At 49.0% G+C, this 22,762-nt stretch overlaps 1 protein-coding gene across 7 annotated transcripts in view; it reads left to right on the forward strand.

The window, feature by feature from the left end:
- The window catches only part of LOC139226277 (transient receptor potential cation channel subfamily V member 4-like), a 76,633-nt gene that overhangs the window by 49,856 nt on the left and 4,015 nt on the right, over nt 1-22,762 (forward strand). For all 7 annotated transcript variants that reach the window (XM_070856914.1, XM_070856918.1, XM_070856916.1 and 4 more), the window contains 9 exons: nt 1-45; nt 4,582-4,758; nt 5,095-5,253; nt 6,745-6,834; nt 9,219-9,292; nt 10,861-11,026; nt 19,128-19,194; nt 19,792-20,060; nt 21,609-21,745. The exon at nt 1-45 is cut by the window's left edge and continues 245 nt beyond it. In XM_070856914.1, the coding sequence (XP_070713015.1) occupies nt 1-45; nt 4,582-4,758; nt 5,095-5,253; nt 6,745-6,834; nt 9,219-9,292; nt 10,861-11,026; nt 19,128-19,194; nt 19,792-20,060; nt 21,609-21,745 (1,184 nt within the window). The remainder of the gene's footprint in view (nt 46-4,581; nt 4,759-5,094; nt 5,254-6,744; nt 6,835-9,218; nt 9,293-10,860; nt 11,027-19,127; nt 19,195-19,791; nt 20,061-21,608; nt 21,746-22,762) is intronic.

Below are 22,762 nucleotides of genomic sequence, written 5' to 3' on the forward strand. Positions count from 1 at the left end.
GGTCTGACCCCTCTGCGTCTCGCTGCCCGCACCGGCAAGATCGGGGTAGGTCCATGCTCCGGTCTCCCAACCAGCTCTCCCCCTTAGGGCCCACGGGGCATTGACCAGGGGGCTGCCGGGGTTGGAGAATTCTAGCTATGAGGAAAGATGGGAGAGGCTGGGGTTGTTTTCTTTGGAACAGAGGAGACTGAGGGGAGACCTTATTGAGGTGCATCAAAGTATGAGGGGCCTCGATAGATTGGAAAGGACGGACCTATCCCACCTAGCAGACGGGTCAACAACCAGGGGCATAGATTTAAAGTAATTGGGGGGAGGTTTAGAGGGGCTTTGAGGGGAAATTTCTTCACCCAGAGGGTGGTGGGGGTCTGGAACTCGCTGCCTGAAAGGGCGGTAGAGGCAGAAACCCCTCACCACATTTAAAAAGTACTTGGATGTGCACCTGAAGTGCTGTAATCTGCGAGAGTTAGCTGGAAAGTAGGATTAGGCCGGGTTGCTCTTGGTCGGCCGGCGCAGACACGATGGGCCGAATGGCCTCCTTCTCTGTGCTGTAAATTTCTGTGATTCTGTGAAATGGCGGCTTTCCCTCGGATGTCGGCGTCGCTGGCAAAGAACGGCACTGATTGGCTATCCAGAGCTCCTGTGAGAAGGGGGCGGGAGATCGAGCAGTTTGATACCACGGTGGTGTGGGACTGCAGGACAATATCAATCTACTGGTCAGGTGGGCAGAGCAGTGGCAAATGCAATTTAATTCAGAGAAATGTGAGGTAATGCACGAATAAGTAAAGGGTATACACATTAAACGGTACACCACTTAGAAGTATAGAGTGCTTGTCCTATGGTCTCTAATAGGCCCTGCCCTTTCTTTAACTCTTAATATATTTATAGAACATCTTTGGGTTTTCCTTAATTTTACTTGCCAAGAATTTTTCATGCTCTCTTAGCATTCCTAATATCTTTTTTTAATTTTACCTCTAAACTTTCTATATTCCTCCAAAGATTCTACAGTATTTAGCCGTTGGTATATGACATAAGCGTCCCTTTTTTTCTTAATCCTCCCCTGTAAGTCCCCCAGGGGGCTCTAGAATTGTTATTCCCAGCCTTTTTCTTTAAGGGCACATGTTTGGCCTGAGCCTTCCGGAGCTCCTCCTTGAATGCCTCCCACTGTTCCGACACTGATTTACCCACAGGTAGCTGTTTCCAGTCCACTGTGGCCAAATCACTCCTCAACTTAGCAAAGTTAGCTTTTCCCCAATTTGGGACTTTTATTCCTGGTCTATCCTTGTCCTTATTTATAACTACCTTGAATCTGACTGAATTATGATCACTGGCACCCAAGTGCTCTCCCACTGATACCCCTTCAACCTGCCCAGCTTCATACCCCAAAACTAAATCCAAGACTGCCCCCTCTCATGTTGGGCTTGTTACATACTGACTAAAAAAGTTTTCTTGAATGCATTTGAAGAATTCCACACCCTCTATACCCTTCACACTATATTTGTCCCAATCAATATTTGGATAGTTAAAATGCCCTACTATTACTACCCTATGGTTTTTAGACTTCACAGAAATTTGCTGACATATTTGCTCCTCTATCTCCCTCCCACTGTTTGGGGGCCAATAATACACGCCCAGCAGTGTGATCGCCCCTTTTTTATTTTTCAATTCTACCCATATGGCCTCATTTGATGATCCTGATGTTGGGGAAGTCCAGAACCAGGGGACACAGTCTTAGGATAAGGGGCAGGCCATTTAGGACTGAGATGAGGAGAAACTTCTTCACTCAGAGAGTTGTTAACCTGTGGAATTCTCTGCCACAGAGAGTTGTTGATGTCAGTTCATTGGATATATTCAAGAGGGAGTTAGATATGGCCCTTATGGCTAAAGGGATCAAGGGGTATGGAGAGAAAGCAGGAAAGGGGTACTGAAGGAATGATCAGCCATGATCTTATTGAATGGCGGTGCAGGCTCGAAGGGCCGAATGGCCTACTCCTGCACCTATTTTCTATGTTTCTATATCATCTCTCCTCACCGCTGTAATAGTTTCTTTAATCAATACCGTAACCCCCCCTCCGCCCCACCTTTGTACCCCCTCTCTGTCTTGTCTAAAAATCCTGTAACCAGGAATATTGATCTGCCAAACCTGCCCCTCTTTCAGCCATGTTTCTGTAATGGCTATAATGTCATACTCCCAAGTGTCTACCTGTGCTCTTAGCTTATCCGCCTTATTCACTATACTCCTTACATTAAAGTATCTACCATTCAGCACAGGAAGACCTCCTTGATTGCTACTTACTAATCCTCGTTTCCTCTGTCATACAGATTCGCTTTCTAAATTCTTGCTATCCAATTTCAGCTTTACTTCCTTCCCTATTGAATTAGTTCTCAGGTTCCCATTCCCCTGCCAAGCAAGTTTAAACCCTCCCTAACAGCACTAGCAAAACTCCCCGCGAGGATATTGGTCCCGGCGCTGTTTTAACCTCCACATTTTTAAAACTACATTCAAATTCTCCGACTGCTGGATTATTACCAGGCCTGTGGATTACTTGTTCAGTAACAGAACCATTGTCCTATCGTACCCCCACCCCACACAGTGACACGATTGTGCTCACCTCCTGTCCCTCACCCAGCCCCACCTCGCCACGCCCCCCCCCACTCCACCCCCCCCCTGGCCTCGCCCCCTCACCCTCTTCGCCCCCCCCAACCCGCTCCCTCATCCTCCCTGCCCCCCGTCCCCCCACCTCACTCCCCTCACCCCCAGCTTGCCTCAACCTCCGCCTCGCCCCCATCTCACCCACCCCCCCCCCGCCTCGCCCCCATCTCACCCACCCCCCCCCCCGCCTCGCCCCCATCTCACCCACCCCCCCCCCCGCCTCGCCCCCATCTCACCCCCCCCCCCCACCTCCTCACCCCCCCCCCCCAATAGGTGAATCCGTTTCAGTGTGCGGGGACTGACACAAGTTCCAAATGGTAAAAGGGCAGGGGGTGGGGGATGGGATTGATAAAGCTTGTTGGTTACACGGTGCATCCAGGGGATCGGAGAGGACGTTCCCAGAGTTTCCCTGTCCTTTCCCAGAGTTTCCGGTATGTGCCCAATGACGGGCCTGTGGCGAGCTTGCACATTGCAAACTGAACACTAGAGGGCCCCCCTCACCACAGTTGTACCGAGCTCCCCCTGCAGTCACTGCCTTGTGCTGCCTCGGGCTCAAGGGCTGGTCTCATCAAGGTGTTTAAGATGATTAAAGGATGTGACAGGGATAGAGAAGGATAGACAGGGTCAGAGGATAGAGAGAGACGGGGCTGGATATTAACTCGGAGGCTTGGGGGGGGTGGGGGGGGGAGGTTAGCGTCGGGAAATCCGGAACGGGTTTGCTCGGGTCTTGCCGAATATAACAGCACGTCCTGGTTACCGTTCTATGTCGAGCTCCCCGGCCACAACTGGGCAGCGCAGAGGGGGGGATGTCATGTATTCAACCAGCATTGTAACCCATGTATAATCTGACCCGAGTTGTACACCGTGAGAACACTGACCACTAGGTGGTGAACTTGTGGGAGACACTCCTAACCTGGACCTTCAGGTATAAAAGGGGAAGCTCCACCCACTTCCAGCACTTGAGTGCTAAGGAATAAAGGACAGGTCACAGACTGACCTTCTCTCAAGCATGGGCCTCGTGTGCAATTATACTGTGTAGTAAGGACGCATCAGAGGAGGGAGGGGGAGGGGAAGGGGGAGGGGGGAGAGGTCAGAGGAGGGAGGGGTCGGGGAAGGAGGGGGGCGGGAGGTGGGGGGATCGGAAGGGTTGGGGGGGAATCGCCAATCATGGGGCAGGGGTGTGGGTGAAGCAGGTAAAATGGATCCAGCAGATGTGGGAAGGCACTTACCTCCTGGATCCAGCAGCCCTTGCCTCCATTTAGCTGCCAGGTTTCCCGAGGCCCGGGGTTAAATGTAAAACGGGGGTTAATTCTGAGGCACACCGCTGTAATAGTAATACTTAAATAGCCAATCCACCCCTGCGAGCTGATTGGTCGCTCACCCCCATCCCGCCTCTGTTAAATCCTGAGGTGGGCGGGTCTCAGATTTTTAACATTTGGGTCGAGCTCCTGCCCGACCCAAACCCGCCCGTTTTGGGGGGGTTCAAATTTCCCCCATTATTCCCTCTGGTGGGGGGAGTCCAGAGCAAGGGGGCAGAACTTTAAAATTAGAGCCCGGCCGTTCAGGGGTGATGTCAGGAAGCACTTCTTCACACAAAGGGCAGCGGGAATCTGGAACTCTCTCCCCACTAAAGGCTGTGGGTGCTGGGGGTTAATAGGGGCTTTCCAGACTGAGATCGATGGATTTTTGTTGGGTCAGGGGATCGAGGGATATGGAGCGAAGGTGGGTAACTGGGGCACGGATGAGCCAGGATCTGATTGTTGGCGGAGCAGGCTCGAGGGGCCGAATGGCCTCCACCTATCCATGATGTGTCCTATTGGGAGCAAGTACCCTGTCACTCTCACTCTCCAGGGTCCCCGCTTGTGATGTCTGCAGACAGTCGCAGGCTGAGCGGCCCTCCCCAGACACTAAACATTTCTCGTTCTCCGCAGATATTTAAACATATTCTGGGACGGGAAATAAAGCAAAAGAGGTACAAGCACCTCTCCCGGAAATTCACGCAGTGGGAGTACGGCCCGGTGTCCTGCTCCCTGTACGACCTGTCGGGAGTCGATACAATCGAGGAGAACTCGGTGCTGCAGACAGTGGTTTCCAGCAGCAGGAACCGGGTGAGTATCAAACCCCCCCCCCCAGCCCGGGGTCTAAAGGCAGCTGGGAATGGCAGGAATCAACCATTAAACTGTCCCTCCCCTCCTCTCCTCTCCTCTCCCCTCCCCTCCTCCTCCTCTCCCCTCCTCTCCTCTCCCCTCCCCTCCTCCTCCTCTCCCCTCCCCTCCCCTCCCCTCCCCTCCTCTCCTCTCCCCCTCCCCTCCCCTCCTCTCCCCTCCCCTCCTCCCCTCCTCCTCTCCCTGGGGGGTGAGGGAGTAGGGGTTGGGGGGGGCTTGTGTTTGAAGAACTGATACGCGGTGAGCAGGGACAGGCTGACGTGTGTCTCCGGATTCCAGAACCGACACGAGATGCTCTGCGTGGAACCGATGAACGAGCTGCTGCAGAAGAAGTGGGAAGATTTCGGCAGTTACATATTCATCGTCAGCTTGGTGTTTTACCTCACGTACATAATCACCCTGACCATCGTGGCCTCCTACCAACCCCAGCGGAGCAAGGTACCATGCCACAAACCAGCTCACTCCTGACAACAGCTCGAGATTGCAGACACTCACAGATCTACTGAGCAATCACTAATAATTAAACGCAACACTGAACAGCAGCACTCAGAGAGCGACGGTGTTAAATTGCACGATATTAGCGGATTATATCGCATCATATTTGTGTTCGACATCACTGCATCAAAGAAAGTAAAGAAAGATAGAACTTGCATTCATATAGCGCCTTTCACAACCTCAGGATGTCCTAAAAAGCTTTACAGCCAATGAAGTACTTTTTGGAGTGTAGTCACTGTTGTAATGTGGGAAATACGGCAGCCAATTTGTGCACAGCAAGCTCCCACAACCAGCAATGTGATAATGACCATTATTAGTGTTTTATATCACTATCTTAATGTATTATATCGCTTTATTGAATCTTTGATGTATGTCTGAGGCTGAACCAGACTGTTCGCAACCTTGGTGTCATATTTGACCCTGAAATGAGCTTCCGACCACATAAGAACATAAGAAATAGGAGCAGGAGCAGGCCATACGGCTTCTCGAGCCTGCTCTGCCATTTAATACAACCATGGTTGATCCGATCATGGACTCGGGTCCACTTCCCTGCCCGCTCCCCATAACCCCTTAATCCCTTATCAGTTAAGAAACTGTCTATCTCTGTCTTAAACTTATTCAATGTCCCAGCTCTCTGAGGCAGCGAATTCCACAGATTTACAACCCTCAGAGAACTTTGCTTTTCCAAATGTCCTGCTACTGCTTCTTTAATAATGGACTCCATGGCATAACTAAGATCACCTATTTCCACCTCCATAATATTGCCCATCTCCGCCCCTGCCTCAGCTCATCCGCTGCTGAAGCCCTCATCCATGCCTTTGTTACCTCGCGACTTGACTATTCCAACACACTCCTGGCTGGCCACCCACATTCTACGTTCCGTAAACTAGAGGTGATCCGAAACTCGGCTTCCCACATCCTAACTCGCACCGAGTCCCGATCATCCACCACCCTTGTGCTCCTACATTGGCTCCCGGTTAAGCAACGCATCGATTTCAAAATTCTCATCCTTATTTTCAAATCCCTCCATGGCCTTGCCCTCCCTATCTCTGTAATCTCCCCCAGCCCCACAACTCTCCCCTCTCTCCCCCCCCCCCCCCTCGAGATGTCTGTGCCCCTCTAATTCTGCCCTCTTGAGCATCCCTGATTATAATCGCTCAACCATCGGTGGCCGTGCCTTCTGTTGCCTGGGCCCCAAGCTCTGGAACTCCCTCCTTAAACCTCTCCACCTCGCTATCTCTCCCCTCCTACCTCTTTGATCAAGCTTTTGGTCATCTGCCATCATTTCTTCTTATGCGGCTCAGTGTCAAATTTTTATCTCATTATCCTCCTGTGAAGCGCCCTGGGATGTTTCACTATGTTAAAGGTGCTATATAAATACACGTTGTTGTTTTATTGATGTTAATTGATGATCTTTTTGCTGATTTTGCACAGACCTCAGTATCGACATGGAGTTATGTGCCCTGGCTCAATCAGGCACAGTGTTATATCCTGCTGACCGCTGTCTACTTTCTGGTTAAGGAGGTGGGTCCACTGTGTGGTGAGGTTTGCCTTTCACTTTTCGACAAACAGCAGGTCACAACCTTCCTCTCCCACCTGAGGTCGTTACTGAAGCCCAAATATAAACCAGTTCACACGGATCCACAGACCCGCAGCTCCCGCAGACAGTGTCCCCTGAATTTAAACACTTTTCAAAATACCTCATCCTTTGTGAATTTTGCACACATTATCTTTCAGCACCAAACTTTCCCAGGGTGGGTACAGCACAGGTTAGATACAGAGTAATGCTCCCTCTACACTGTCCCATCAAACACTCCCAGGCCAGTTACAGCATGGGGTTAAATACAGAGTAAAGCTCCCTCTACACTGTCCCATCAAACACTCCCAGGCCAGGTACAGCATGGGGTTAGATACAGAGTAAAGCTCCCTCTACACTGTCCCATCAAACACTCCCAGGGCAGGTACAGCACGGGGTTAGATACAGAGTAAAGCTCCCTCTACACTGTCCCATCAAACACTCCCAGGCCAGTTACAGCATGGGGTTAAATACAGAGTAAAGCTCCCTCTACACTGTCCCATCAAACACTCCCAGGCCAGGTACAGCATGGGGTTAGATACAGAGTAAAGCTCCCTCTACACTGTCCCATCAAACACTCCCAGGGCAGGTACAATGGGTTAGATACAGAGTAAAGCTCCCTCTGGGGTAAATAGGGAGAAAAGGCTTTAAATGAGTAAGAGGGGGGGAAGGATCTACAAGAAATGTAACCAGCCTAAATATAAACAAAACAGAAAAAGGGAGCATAGCGAAGAATAATGTAAGGAAGGACATTGATGGCAAGAAAAAAAAATAGAATTATAGAACTGGAGTCTAAAAATATGGTTGAACATAAAGTTGGAGGAAATCCTATTAAAAATGAGTTAAACTGTCTGTACAGCAATGTACACAGTGTCTGTAATAAAACAGGGGAGCTGGAGGCAATCATGCGTTGTGAGGAACCAGACAGTCAGGATTACTGAGACATGGCTAATGAAAAATCAGGAGAATAAAACATTGCAGGTATAACATATTTAGAAAAGATAGAGAGGGAAAAAGGGGAGGTGGAGTAGCTGTACTTATTAGGGATAACATAATGACAGTAGAAAAATTGGATCCATGTAGATAGAGATAAAAGATAATAGAGGATCAATCACTAATGGGTGCAGTCTACAGAACATCTATTAGTGGAAGGGAAGTGGAGGAAGAAATATGCAGACAAATTAGGGAAATGAATAATAAACAGAATAATAATCACGGGGGATTTCAACTAATATTAATTGGATAGAAGAGGGAGGTAACGGGGATAAAGGAATTGAGTTCCTACAATGTGTACAGGACTCCTTTCGAACCCTACATGTAAAAAGCCCAACAAGGGAGGCTTCACTATTGGATCTAGTAATGGGGAATGAACCAGAGCAGATAAAAGAAGTAAAAGTGGGGGAACATCTCGGCAATAGTGACCGTAATATAATATGCTTTAAGATGATAATTGAGAAGGACATAAGTATGACAAGAACCAGGATAATAGATTGGAGAAAAGCTGATTTTGAGGGGCTGAGATTAGAACTTGGGAAAATAAAATGGGCAACAATATTGGCAAAAAATGATGTAGAACAGCAATGGGAAACATTTAAAATGGTGTTCAACAGAGTGCAGGAACAATATATTCCACTAAAAGGAAAGAACAAACTAAACACTACTGAGACTCCATGGATGAATAAAGCCATAAGGGAACAGTTGAGGGTAAGGAAAGAGGCAGACATTAAGTACATAGACAGCAGGGGAGTGCATGATTAGGGAGAATACAAAAAGATTAGGAGAGAAGTCAATAAAACAATTAGGAAGGCAAAGAGAACTTAAATTATCAAGGAACATAAAAAATAGTAAAATATTTTGCAGGCACATCAATAAAAAAGGGAGGGTTGGGATAGGAATAGCGCCATTGAAGGATAGACAGGATAATACCACAGGTAACAATAGAGGGCTGGCACAAATATTAAATCATTATTTTGCTTCAATATTTACCAGAGAGATCGAACAGGTGGACTTGACTCTGGATGATGAGATTAATAATGAGATAAGTGCATTTAAAATAAAAAAAGGGATATATTAAATAAACTAATCAAACTCTATCAAAACCCTTCATGAATTTGAACACCTCTATCAAATCTACTCATAGCGTTCTCTGATCTGAGGAACAGTTTGGGCACCCTGCACTACAGGGGAAATGGATAAGTGCTTGAGGGGGAAGGGGCGGGGAGAGCGACTGATTGGATCGTGTGCTCACAGAGCCGAGGAGGGGAGGAACGTGGGAATAGACGGTCACAAAACTCTGGCAAATGCTGAAAGATTGTCTGTCTGTGTCTTTCAGGGAGCTGAGATGATGTACCTGAGGCGTTCCAATCTACATTCCGTGCTGGTCGATGGAGCCTTTCAGATTCTGTAGTAAGTTCCCTCGTCAGTTACTATCAGAGTGTGTGAGAGAGCGAGGGAGTGCGTGAGAGAGAGAGAGAGAGAGAGCGAGGGGGGGGAGAGAGAGGGAGAGAGTGTGAGAGAGAGAGAGAGTGTGAGAGAGAGAGAGAGGGAGTGTGTGAGAGAGAGAGAGAGAGAGCGAGCGAGGGGGGGAGAGAGAGAGAGTGTGAGAGAGAGAGAGAGAGAGAGGGAGTGCATGAGAGAGAGAGAGGAAGTGCGGAGAGAGAGAGAGAGAGAGAGGGAGTGTGTGAGAGAGAGAGAGAGAGCGAGGGGGGGGAGAGAGAGGGAGAGAGTGTGAGAGAGAGAGGGAGTGTGTGTGAGAGAGAGAGAGAGAGAGAGAGAGAGAGTGTGAGAGAGAGAGAGAGAGAGAGAGAGGGAGTGTGTGAGAGAGAGAGAGAGAGCGAGGGGGGGAGAGAGAGAGTGTGAGAGAGAGAGAGAGAGAGGGAGTGCGTGAGAGAGAGAGAGGAAGTGCGGAGAGAGAGAGAGAGAGAGAGGGAGTGTGTGAGAGAGAGAGGAGGAGTGTGTGAGAGAGAGAGAGAGGAAGTGCGTGAGAGAGAGAGAGAGAGAGGGAGTGCGTGAGAGAGAGAGAGAGAGGAAGTGCGTGAGAGAGAGAGGGAGTGCGTGAGAGAAAGAGAGAGGAGGAGTGCGTGAGAGAGAGAGAGAGAGAGAGAGAGGGGGGAGTGTGTGAGAGAGAGAGAGAGAGAGAGGGAGGGAGTGCGTGAGAGAGGGTGGGGGGGCGGGTAGTGGGGGGGGCGGGGCGGGTAGAGAGGGTGGGGGGGCGGGTAGAGAGGGTGGGGGGGCGGGTAGAGAGGGTGGGGGGGGCGGGTAGAGAGGGTGGGGGGGGCGGGTAGAGAGGGTGGGGGGGGCGGGTAGAGAGGGTGGGGGGGCGGGTAGAGAGGGTGGGGGGGCGGGTAGAGAGGGTGGGGGGGGCGGGTAGAGAGGGTGGGGGGGGCGGGTAGAGAGGGTGGGGGGGGCGGGTAGAGAGGGTGGGGGGGGCGGGTAGTGGGGGCGGGTAGAGAGGGTGGGGGGGGCGGGTGGGGGCGGGTAGAGAGGGTGGGGGGGGCGGGTAGGGGCGGGTAGAGAGGGCGGGGGGGGCGGGTAGAGAGGGCGGGGGGGGCCGGTAGAGAGGGTGGGGTAGAGGGGAGGGAGCTGGAAGGGGTGGAGGAGGGGAGGGGAGGCCAACAGGAAAGGAAGGGGTAAATCTTGGAGCAAAAAAGACAGTTCATTACTGGCTCACCATAGAATCACATGGCCATTCGGCCCATCGTGCCTGTGCCGGCTCTGATAAAGAGCAATCCAATTAGTCCCACTCCCCCCTCACTCTTGCCCCACCGCCCTTTCAGGCAGCGCGTTCCCGATCACAACAACTCGCTGCGTAAAAACATTCTTCTGCTCTCCCCTCCGGCTCTTTTGCCGATGATGTCAGAGGCGGAGCTCGCTCAGTCAGTCCGCCAGCATTGCTTCCCCTGCGCGTGTGTTGTCCAGGTTAGAACTCTAGGTCGGGGCGTACAAGCGTTTGAATTGTTTTTTTATTTTGATAGTTTTCTCCAGTCCGTGTTCGTGATCGCCTTCAACTACTCATGTTGGGCAGACGTGGAAGGTTCCAGATTACTGCTCGTTGTGGCTCTGGCCCTGGGATGGTTCAACGTCCTGTATTTCACACGAGGCTTCAAGCTAACGGGCATTTACTGCGTGATGATTGAGAAAGTACGTCAAAATCATCGCTCCCAGTGAGACTGAGTATTGGTTGGGTTCCGGTTCGAGGATGATTTGTCTATTCTGTATTGGGGCATTGTTGCATTGTCACAGCGACACAGTCCTCCTGGAGCACTGTGTACAGTTCTGGGAACTGCACCTTGGAAAGGTGCAATGTATTTGCTTCATGGGCTCTTTGCTTAAGAAGTCATTGCAATGCAGTGCTATTAAGAACTAGTTGGTTTATTAGCAAAGGTTTAACAGTCACAATACCAGCTCATCCACCAGGCTGCTCACAACCACCTGCCTCATCGTGGATCCCCCGAACCCAACTGGCTGGGGTTTTATTGAGTCTTGTGAACATCATGTGACTGGCTCAGCCACTCACAACCCAACAGCTCTACAAACCTGTGAGCATACTCACAGGTACAAAAGGGTCTATGGGCCTTGGAAAGAGTGTTACCAGGGCCCCAAGGGTTAGATTATGAGGAGAGATTACATAAGTTAGGCTTGTATTCCCTGGAATATAGAAGGTTAAGGGGTGATTTAAGAACATAACAACATAAGAAATAGGAGCAGGAGTCGACCATTCGGCTCCTCGAGCCTGCTCCGTCATTCAATGAGATCATCTTCGATCTCAACTCCACCTTCCCGTCATGTAATGATATAATGTATAGCACCCTCTAGCTCGGAGATAGAGCACCCTGGATCTGTAATTAAGGAACTGTTTGTATGAGGAACGCCATTTTAACTGCACATGGCTGATTGGGGTCTACTGAATAAATAGAGTTAAATTGAATTAAGAGTGTTCAAGAGACTATAAAATACAGAAGTGGAGACTTCCGATCTTTCGTCAAATGCATTTACGATCGAAATATTGGAACGTTAAGTCTTTTTTGAACCAATCGAAATCGACGTTAAGCAGTGCAGTGCAGAGCATGCTTCCTACACATCGCGCGTGGATCCATGAAGGGTGATAAATAGTCATAAGCTTGTAAAATAATCTAGAGGCATTAGTAAAGTTAACTTAAGGTAGCATAAGCTATTGTAGAGCCTTGATTGAAAATGTATTTCTACAAATACATGGCCATGATGATATTTTACTGTTAGACTTGTTCTAGTCCTCTGGGTATTTGAACTGTATACATGTATGTGACAAACTCAAAGTCCTAAACTCTAGCGAGCTATCATGACCACCAAAGTGCCAATTCCCGCATACATTCCTCTCCCACCTCCATTGCAGGTGACCGGCGATTTGAAAGCCAACTGGAAAAAATTCAAACAGCTGTGGGACAGCTATGAAATTATCACAAATATTGTGGAAAAAAACAGATCGAGTTCGGGTTGCAACGTTTAACACTGTCATTGACAGCGATACTCTAGATATCCACAATAATCTTCCCTCCAAATCAGAGGAAGACAAGTAGGAAGTTGAGGTTATTTTGAAGCTCTGGGAAGAGCACTGTAAAGGTAAAACCATCATCTGTGAACGGTACCAGTTTAACAACCATGTACAAGGGGACGAGCGGTTTGACAGATATCTCGTGAAAGTGAGAGAGCTAGCATAGTCATGTGATTTTGGCAATTTGAAGGATGACTTCATCAGAGACCGCATAGTCTGCGGAATATCTGGTAACACTCTGCGTAAGAGGCTGTTGCAAGAATCAAGCCTAATACTCGATATATGTGTGAAGATCTGTAAAGCAACAGAGGCCACAGATGCGCAAATGAAATCCATGAAGCTCACTAAAACAGATTTAGACTCTCAAGATGTCAAAACTGTCAGACAGAAACCCTGACCCACAAAGAAAAAATTCACAAAGAGTTCACGAACAATTGCAGATATTATAGCAAAAGATATGAGCTGTCAAAAGCTAAATGTCTAGCATTTGGGAAGACCTGCACAAGTTGCGGCAAACAAAATCACTTTTCTCTAAAGTGCAGGCAAACCCTAAATATAAGGGCAAGTCAAAAGTTCATGCACAATATGAAGACAGTGATGATTCTAATTTTGAAGTCATGACTGTAAAGGTGCTTGGTAAAGTTGATAGCACAATCAAGGACAAAGCTGACAGAAAGTATCCTAACAAGATTATGGCTACCTTCTCCATTAAAGGTCAGATGGTAAAAATGCAAACAGATTGTGGGGCCACATGCAATGTGCTACCTCTTAGATACTTACCTAAAGGCTTAAAGGTAAAAGAATCTCAGACAACACTGTCACTATATGACAACCATGCAACCATTCCAGTGGTAGGGACTTGTAATGTGCCACTGGAAAATACAAAGAACAAGCAAAAGTACATTGTACCCTTTGTGATCATTGAGGGCCAAAGTGCCCCACTGATTGGCTTACGCACTGCTCAACAGCTACAACTGATACAAGTGCAGCATTAGAATATCGCCATGGTAAATGAACCACGCGAATCGCAAACTACGAACAAGGCAAATGTCTCACTAGCGTCAAAACCTGATGTCAACAATGCGTATCCGGATGTGTTTAAGGGACTTGGACACATGCCAGTGACAGTTCACCCTGAACTTCATGAATCAGTGACACCAGGTGTAATGCCACCCAGACAGGTGCCAATAGCGATCAAACAAACGCTGAAAGAGGAACTCGATCGGTTGGAAGAACGACAAATCATCACGAAAGTTGTTGAACCGACAGACTGCGTATCCAGTCCAGTGACTGTACAAAAACAAACGGAAAGATACGAGTATGTATCGACCCTCAACATCTGAACAATGCCCTGAAACGTGGGCACTATCCACTTCCTGTGATCAATGACATCTTGCCACAGATGTTAAATGTAAAGGTCTTCACTAAAGCACACTGCAAGGAGGGTTTCTTGCAATGTGAACTAGAGTCCTCCTACCTCACGACCTTCCAGACTCCATGGGGATGATATCGATATAATAGAATGCCATTTGGCATCAGTCCTGCCCCGGAAATCTTCCAGCAGAAGCTGGCCCAGAACCTCGAGGGTCGAGATGGAGTCTACAAGATTGCAGATAATATCTTGATCACTGGACGGGGGTGGGGGTGAGACACAAAGAGGCCAATCACGATCATGACGCAAACTTACGCAAATTCATGCAGAGATGCAGAGAGCAAAACATCAAATTTAACTTCGATAAGTTCAAATACAAGAGCTCCCAAGTAAAATACATGGGACACATACTGTCTAGTGATGGACTCAAAGCCGACCCAAGCAAAGTGGTCGCAATCAACGAAATGCAGAAACCGCAGGATGTCGCAGGTGTACAACTTGTCGGCATGACAAAGTACCTCACAAAATTCTTGCCAGATCTTTCAGACCTCAGCGAACCGCAAAGACACGGTCTGGAAATGGACTGAAGAACAAGACAAAGCGTTTGAAGCTATCAAACAACACGTTACAGATTCTCCGGTGCTCAGGTACTTTGACCACAAACTTGCAACCGAAGGTCAAAAGGTCAAGGAGATGCTTCGAGCAAAGGTCTTGCATTGGTCCTTCTGTAACAGGGACAACCAATTGCATACGCGAGCTGAGAGCTCACTCCAGCAGAAACGCGATATTCTCAAATCGAAAAGGAGCTGAAGTCTTCGGAATGGAACGAAAACCATCAATATGTCTATGGTCACAAGATCGCGCTATGGACAGACCATAAGCATGTGGTTGCTATACGACGCAAGCAGTTATCTGCAGCACCCAAGCAACTACAACGTCCGCTCATTCAGCTCAACCAATATGATGTCGAAATAAAGTACCAACCAGGAAAAGAAATGTACCTAGCAGATACACTCTCGCGCGAACCTCGAAAGTGTGAAGAGATCACAGACAGAAATTGCAGTGGAATGCATCCACATGGTGGACTTTCTCCCACTCTCCAAACAAGGACTGACTACCATACAATGCACAACTGCAAGCGACTCCACACTACAAGTGATCATACAATAAATCACAACGGGATGGCCAGGAACCACACATGAAGGCCCGCCTGAAACGCTGCACACTTCAAAGTCCGCGACGAACTCACAACACAGGATGGCATAGTCTTCAAAGGCTCTCGCTGTGTCATCCCAAAATCCCTGAGATCCGACATTCGTCAGTGACTTCATGCTGCTCACACTGGCGGCGAGAGCACTCTTCGACGTGACAGAGAATCTGTTTACTGGCCAGGACTGAACAGTGACATAAAAGACTACTTTTCAAAAAGGGTGAAACATGCAACACCTATCAACTGAGCCAACCAAAAGAGCCATTGATAAGTCACACCCTCCCTCAGAGATCATGGGGAAAGATTGGTTGTGACATATTCACGCTCGATGGCAAAGGCTACTTATGCACAGTGGACTACTACTTAAGATTATTTCGAGATAGACAATCTGCATGGAAAGAAAGATGCCACTGTCATCAAACACCTCAAGAAGCATTTCTCTAACCACGGTATTCCAGACAAGGTTCAATCCGACAATGGACCTCCCTTCAACTCAAAACAGTTCACAAACTTTGCCACAGAATATGGATTCGATCATACAACACGCTCACCAGAATATCCACAAAGCAACAGAAAGGTTGAGAACGTGGTTAAGCTCGCAAAGCGCTTAACCAAGAAGACAAAGAAAGACTGTGGTGACCTCTACATGAACCTTCTCATCTGGCGAAACATACCAACTGAAGGCCTTGATAGTTCGCCAGCACAACACTTGCTCGGTCGCCGCACAAAGACAAACATCCCAATCGCAAATGAACGACTCAAACCAAGAATCATACACGACGTCATCGTCAACAAAGGAACCATGCCAAACAAGCTTACTCCTACAACAGAGGTGCTACAGCACATCCTACACTGCAGGAAGGAGAAACAGTGAGACTCAAACAAACGCCAGAAAGCAAAGAGCGGCAAAAAGCTCAGATTCAGAAACAAGTCGGCATTTGGTCATATCGGGTCATTAGAGAAGATGGCCGTGAGTATCACCGAAATAGGAAACATCTGAGAAAGCGCGTTGACATTCATCGAAACTCCAGAGACCTCAGTGACACCCACAGACGATCCGCTGCCAACTCACGAAACAGCACTTCAACGACAACACGTGAAAACAGGGATATGTTGCTGATATTTCCCCTCAGAGCATTGACAAAGGGACTAAAGCGATCAGTGCACAGAACACCACTGAAACAACCCGTCTGAGGCGAAGCAACAGAATCCGCACAACACCAAAATACCTGGAGCACTGTGTCATCATCATCATCACAGGCAGTCCCTCGAAATCAAGGAAGACTTGCTTCCACTCTAAAAGTGAGTTCTCAGGTGACTGAACAGTCCAATACGGGAATTACAGTCTCTGTCACAGGTGGGACAGACAGTGGTTGAGGGAAAGGGTGAGTGGGGAGTCTGGTTTGCCGCACGCTCCTTCCGCTTGGTTTCTGCACGCTCTCGGCGACGAGACTCGAGGTGCTCAGCGCCCTCCCGGATGCACTTCCTCCACTTAGGGCGGTCTTTGGCCAGGGACTCCCAGGTGTCGGTGGGGATGTTGTATTTTATCATTATGTACAGAAATAAGAAATCATGTACACTGGACACTTGGATAAAGAATCAATAAGACAAGGGTTTTGTTGTTTGTTAAACTTGTAGTTGTTTAATACAGGTATTCATAAGAAGTTAGTTACCAGCTTATATTGAAGCTCACTTTAATTAATTTTGTTTCTTATGAAAGGGAAGATGTAATGATAAAATGTATAGCGCCCTCTAGCTAGGAGGTATAATGCCCTGGGTCTGTAATTAAGAAACTGTCTATGAGGAACGCCATTTTAACTGCACATGGCTGATTGGATCTGCTGCATAAATAAAGTTAAATTGAACTAAGCATGTTCAAGAGACTATAAAATACATGCCCGATCACCATATCCCTTGATTCCCCTAGTGCCCCAAAATCTATTGATCTCAGCCTCGAATATACTCAACAACCAAGCATCTACAGCCCTCTGGGGCAGAGAATTCCAAAGATTCACCACCCTCCAAGTGAAGAAATTCCTCCTATCAGTCCTAAATGGCTGACCCGAGACTGTGACCCCTGGTTCTAGACTAATACTTGATTGAGGTTTTTATGATTTTGAAAGGAATTGGTTGGTAAAAGACTTGCATTTATATAGCGCCTTTCACGACCATTGGACATCCCAAAGCGCTTTGCAGCCAATGAAGTAATTTTGGAGTGCACTCACTGTTGTAATGTAGGAAACGGGGCAGCCAATTTGTGCACAGCAAGCTCCCAGAAACTGCAGTGTGATAATGACCAGATAATCTGTTTTATGTTGATTGAGGGATCAATATTGGCACAATTCACCGGGGTTAACTCCCCTGCTCTTCCTCGAAATAGTGCCATCGGAGCTTTTACATCCACCTGAGAGCAGATGGGGCCTCGGTTTAATGTCTCATCTGAAAGACGGCACCCTCCGACAGTGCAGCACTCCCTCAGTACTGCACTGGGAGTGTCAGCCTAGATTTATGTCCACAAGTCCCTGAAGTGGGATTTGAACCCACAACTTTCTGACTCAGAGGTGAGTGTGCAGCCCACTGAACCACAGCTGGCACTCTCAGGGTAGATCGTGAGAAACGTTTTCTGCTGGTGGGGTGGGCCTAGGACAGGGGGATATAACCTTAAAATCAGAGCCAGGCCATTCAGGAGAGAAAGGGTGGCAGAACTCTATCCCACAAAAAGCAGTAGATACTGGGGCTCAATAGATTTCTACTCGCCAAGGGTATTATGGTATGGAGCCAAGGAGGCTGAACACAGATCTGGCATGATCTCATTCAATGGTGGAAAAGGCTGGAGGGGTTGAACGGCCTCCTGTTCCTATGTTCATTACCAGAAGTGCGGAGCTTTGGATGGATTCTCATGGGTCCATCTCGTGTTCCAGTGGGTCAGGAGGATGTAAAGATCCCATGGCACTATTTTACAAAGAGCAGGAGAGCTCTCCCCAGTTACCTGGGCCAACAATTAACTCACAACCACCATCACTAAAAACAGATTATCTGCTCATTTACCTTATTCAGTGCAGTACTGAGGGAGCGCCACACTGTCGGAGGGGCTGTACTGAGGGAGCGCCGCACTGTCAGAGGGGCAGTACTGAGGGAGCGCCGCACTGTCGGAGGGGCGGTATTGAGGGAGTGCCGCACTGTCGGAGGGGCTGTACTGAAGGAGCGCCGCACTGTCGGAGGGGCATTACTGAGGGAGCGCCGCACTGTCGGAGGGGCGGTATTGAGGGAGTGCCGCACTGTCGGAGCGGCTGTACTGAGGGAGCGCCGCACTGTCGGAGGCGCTGTACTGAGGGAGCGCTGCACTGTCGGAGGGGCACTACTGAGGGAGATTGGCTGCTTAGTTTCCTACATTACAACAGTGACTACTCTTCAAAAAGTGCTTCATTGGCTGTAAAGCACTTTGGGATGCCCTGAGGTGGTGAAAGGCGCTATAGAAATGCAAGTCTTTCTTTTCTGTTTGTGGAATCTTGCTGTGCACAATATGCCAGTGACTGCATGTTGAAGCTGTATGAAGCTGCTTCGGGCCTCCCGAGAACATTATAACGCAAAGTATAACGTTCTTTCTTTCTAACAAGATGTGTTGGGCTGTATAAAGTCCTTACCGTTTATAACTGTAGGACCCCAGTAAACCATCCTGTGATTATGGTATTTGATCGAGGTGTTCATAATCATGAGGTGTCTGGACAGAGAGAAACTGTTCCCATTGGCGGAAGGGTCGAGAACCAGAGGACACAGAGTTAAGGTGATTGGCAGAAGAACCAAAGGGGATATGAGGAATAACGTTTTTCCACAGCGAGTGGTTAGGATCTGGAATGCGTTACCTGAGAGGCTGGTGGAGACAGACTCAATCGTGACTTTCAAAAGGGAATTGGATAAATACCTGAAGGAGAAAGAATTGCAGCGCTACGGGAAAAGGGCAGGGGGAGTGGGATTAGCTGAGGTGCTCTTGCAGAGAGCCAGCACGGGCTCGACGGGTCGAATGGCCTCCTTCTGTGCTGTAACCATTCTATGATTCTATAACCAGAAAGAGTGCGATAACGCTACCAAGTTCAATTAAGCAGCAATCCTTCTGACTGTGTTTTGGCAGATTATTCTCCAGGACATCCTGCGGTTCCTGCTGGTTTATGCAGTTTTTATCGTGGGGTTTGCAGCAGGTAAGCCTGGCTCTGTAAAATACTAATGCACTTGGTCGGGACGTCTCTTTATAGCGACCACTGGACCTCTCACACATCCCCCGATTTCCATCGCCCCACCATTGGTGGCCGTGCCTTCAGTTGCCTGGGCCCCAAGCTCTGGAATTCTCTCCCCAAACCTCCCCACCTCTCTCTCCTCCTTTAAGACTCTCCTTAAAACCGACCTCTTTGACCCAGCTTTTGGTCACCTATCCTAATCTCTCCTCCTGTGGCTCGGTGTCGAAAATGTTCTTATTGATATCGCTCTTGTTAAGCGCCCTGGGACCTCTTTGTTTGTTGTTGTTGTTGTATGATCTCCTGGATTGGTTCCCATTGGCTGAGGGGGGCGAAGAGGAATTTCCCCCAGGGTAATATTTTCCCTTTTGGCCTTTCCCTGCCTTACAAGAGTGACAGCACTCCGAAAGTACATTGGCTGTAAAGCACTTTGCGATGCCTGGTGGTTGTGAAAGGCGCTATATAAATGTATCTATCTTTCCTTCCTGTCTTCCTTCCTTTCTGTCGGTCTTTCTTTCCTTCCAACAAAGCACGGGCCACGACATGCTTGTGATTTTCCGACAGCGTTGGCCTCCCTGATCGAGGAATGCCCTCCCTCCTCTGACTGCCCGTTTGATGGGTTCTGCACGGCGATCCTGGAGCTCTTCAAGCTCACCATTGGGCTGGGGGACCTGGGCATCCAGAAACACTCCAGATTCCCCGTCCTTTTCCACATGCTCCTGGTGCTCTACGTAATCCTGACCTTCGTCCTGCTCCTCAACATGCTGATCGCGCTGATGGGAGAGACGGTGACCAAGATCTCCAGCGAGAGTGAGAAGATCTGGAAGCTGCAGGTAGGTGGAAGGAACCCCAGTGTCACCAGAAAATCTGACTTAAACTTTGGAATCAGTCTTAAATCAGGAACAATACAAGACAACTTGCAGAATGGCAAATTCATTCCAGTGTAGATCAGTGTGAGCTAGTGCATTTTGGTAGAACACGTATGGGCTGAATTTCCTGGTGCTGACTGCCTCGGTTTTGGCCCCGGAGGGGCAGCAATGGCGGCGGTAAGCTTTCCCGGGTGGGCGGCCAGCGCCCCGCCAAGGTTTTCGGGGCCGGTTTCGGCGGGACACGGAGCATTACCACCCGGGAGAAGCGGGCCTGGTGTGCAACGCCCCTGGTTACAACACCGGCTCGATTCTTGGCTCCCGCCCGACCCGTAGTGCTCCGTAGCACCCCCTGCTGGGACCGCCTGTGAAAGCGGGCAGTCCGACCCATAGCGGCCACAAGTGAGGTAAGCAACATCGCCCTCAGGCAAGTGTGATTTATGTTGTGTGGCGTGGGCTGTGTATTGGGAATGTTTTTGGTGTTTTTTTTCTCCTCCCCAGGTCTCTCTCAGAGTGCTCCAAAGCCGGCTGTTTAGCTGGGGATTTTCACTTGCTCAGCCAGCCGAGCGCCCCAAGAGAGTTGTACAACGCCTCCCTTCGCGCTCCACGCCACACTCAGGGCCCAGTTGCCCAAGTTTGCTGACTGTTCCCGGGCGGTATCAGGACTGCCTCACCGCCATTAATGCCCCAAAATCCTAAAAAACAAAGATCCAGCCAGCCCATAGAGCTTGGATAACAGGAGTGTAAATGGGGTGGAGGAGCTGGAGGATACACAAATCACCAAAAGCAGCGACACAGGCTAATAAGGCCATAAAAAAAACAAGCACTGGGGTTCATATCTGGAAGGATAGAATTGAAGAGCAGAGAAGTTATGTTAAACCTGTATCGAACCTCGGTTAGACCACACTTGGAGCACTGTGCACGGTTCTTGGCCTCCGTATTATAAAACAGGATGGCATTGGGGAAGGTGCAATACAGATTTTTAAGAATGATACCAGAACTGAGAAGTTATAACTATCAGGAAAGATTGAAGGCCAAGGGGTGACCCGATAGAGGACTTTAGAATAATGAAAGGGTTGGATAGGGTAAGCACAGAGATGATGGGGGAGTACAACACCAGGGCCATCAATATAAGATAGTCACTGATCAATCCAACAGGGAATTCAGGAGAAACTTTTCTTCACACAAAGCATACAAGCCCAGCTCTTGAAATGTCTTTACCCAGAACGTGGTGAGAATATGGAACTTGCTATAACGGGGAGTGGTTGAGGTGAATAGCAGAAATCAAATCATAGATTCATAGAAATTTAGGGCACAGAAGGAGGCTATTTAGTGCATTTAAGGGGAAGCTGGATAAACACATGGGGGAGAAAGGAATAGAAGGAGATGGTGATGGGGTGAGATGGAGAGGGTGGGAGGGGCTGATGTGGAGCATAAACCCCAGCACGGAGCGGTTCGGACCAAATGGCCTGTTTCTGTGTGCAGACTTGATGTAATTTGATGTAATCTTTCCAGAGGGCTGTGACCACTCTCTACTTTGAGAGAAATCTGCCCAAGTGGCTACGGACGAGATGTAAAAACTGCCACAGTTTCACCGAGGTAACAGTCGGACTCACGCCCGAAGGGAGAGAGGACAGAAGATGGTGTCTGAGGTAATCGTTGTGTCTCCAATATCACAATACTGTTGGTAGCAGAATTTGTTTTTTTTTTTAAACTGAGCTGGAGCTATGGGGTAGGGTCCCCGATGGCATGGCATGGTACCAAGTTATTGGGGCCAATCCCCTGTTCCCAAACCCTGATCTCAGTTTGGACAGCCTCTGGGGAGATTTCACGGCCCGTAACATCAGCCAGGGTCCGTGTCCAATGACTCTGGAGTTTTGAAGAATGAGGGGCGATCTCATTGAAACATACAAGATTCTGAGGGGGATTGACAGGGTAGATGCCAAGAGACTTTTATCCCCCGGGCTGGACAGTCTAGAACCAGGGTCACAGTCTCAGAATAAGGGGTTGGCCATTTAGGACTGAGATGAGGAGGAATTTCTTCACTCAGAGGGTGATGAATCTTTGGAATTCTCTGCCCCAGAGGGCTGTGGAGGCTCAGTCGTTTAGTATATTCAAGGCCGAGATCGATAGATTTTTGGACTCTAGGGGAATCGAGGATATGGGGATCGGGCGGGAAAGTGGAGTTGAGGTCAATGATCAGCCGTGATCTCGAGGTTCGAGGGGCCGAATGGCCTACTCCAGCTTCTAATTCTTATGTTCCTATGACTCCTTCACACACTGGAACCATTCACACCAGGAGGGGGTGGGGGGAGGTGAACAAAAACCTCTGTAACCAGCTGGATGCTGTGACGACAGAGCTGCAGGATTTCCACGACAGAGGGGCCGAATGGCCTCCCTCACCTTTCTCAGCCTTGTCTGGAGAATGCATAGGTGTGGATATCAGGTGATGGCCTCCATGCTCGAATAGCCCACTGTTACTAACTGTGGCATGGAAATGTGACACTTGGGTGAGGTGCCAGAATGTCACCGTGGCCGCTCCCGACACGTCCGGGGAGCAGGGGGGCAGGAGAGCAGGGGGTCAGGGGTCAGGGGAGCAGGAGGGCAGGGGAGCAGGGGGGCAGGAGAGCAGGGGGGCAGGGGGGCAGGTGGGCAGGAGAGCAGGGGGG

Source organism: Pristiophorus japonicus, chromosome 16 (assembly GCF_044704955.1).
Source record: "Pristiophorus japonicus isolate sPriJap1 chromosome 16, sPriJap1.hap1, whole genome shotgun sequence".
Classification (NCBI taxonomy): domain Eukaryota; kingdom Metazoa; phylum Chordata; class Chondrichthyes; family Pristiophoridae; genus Pristiophorus; species Pristiophorus japonicus.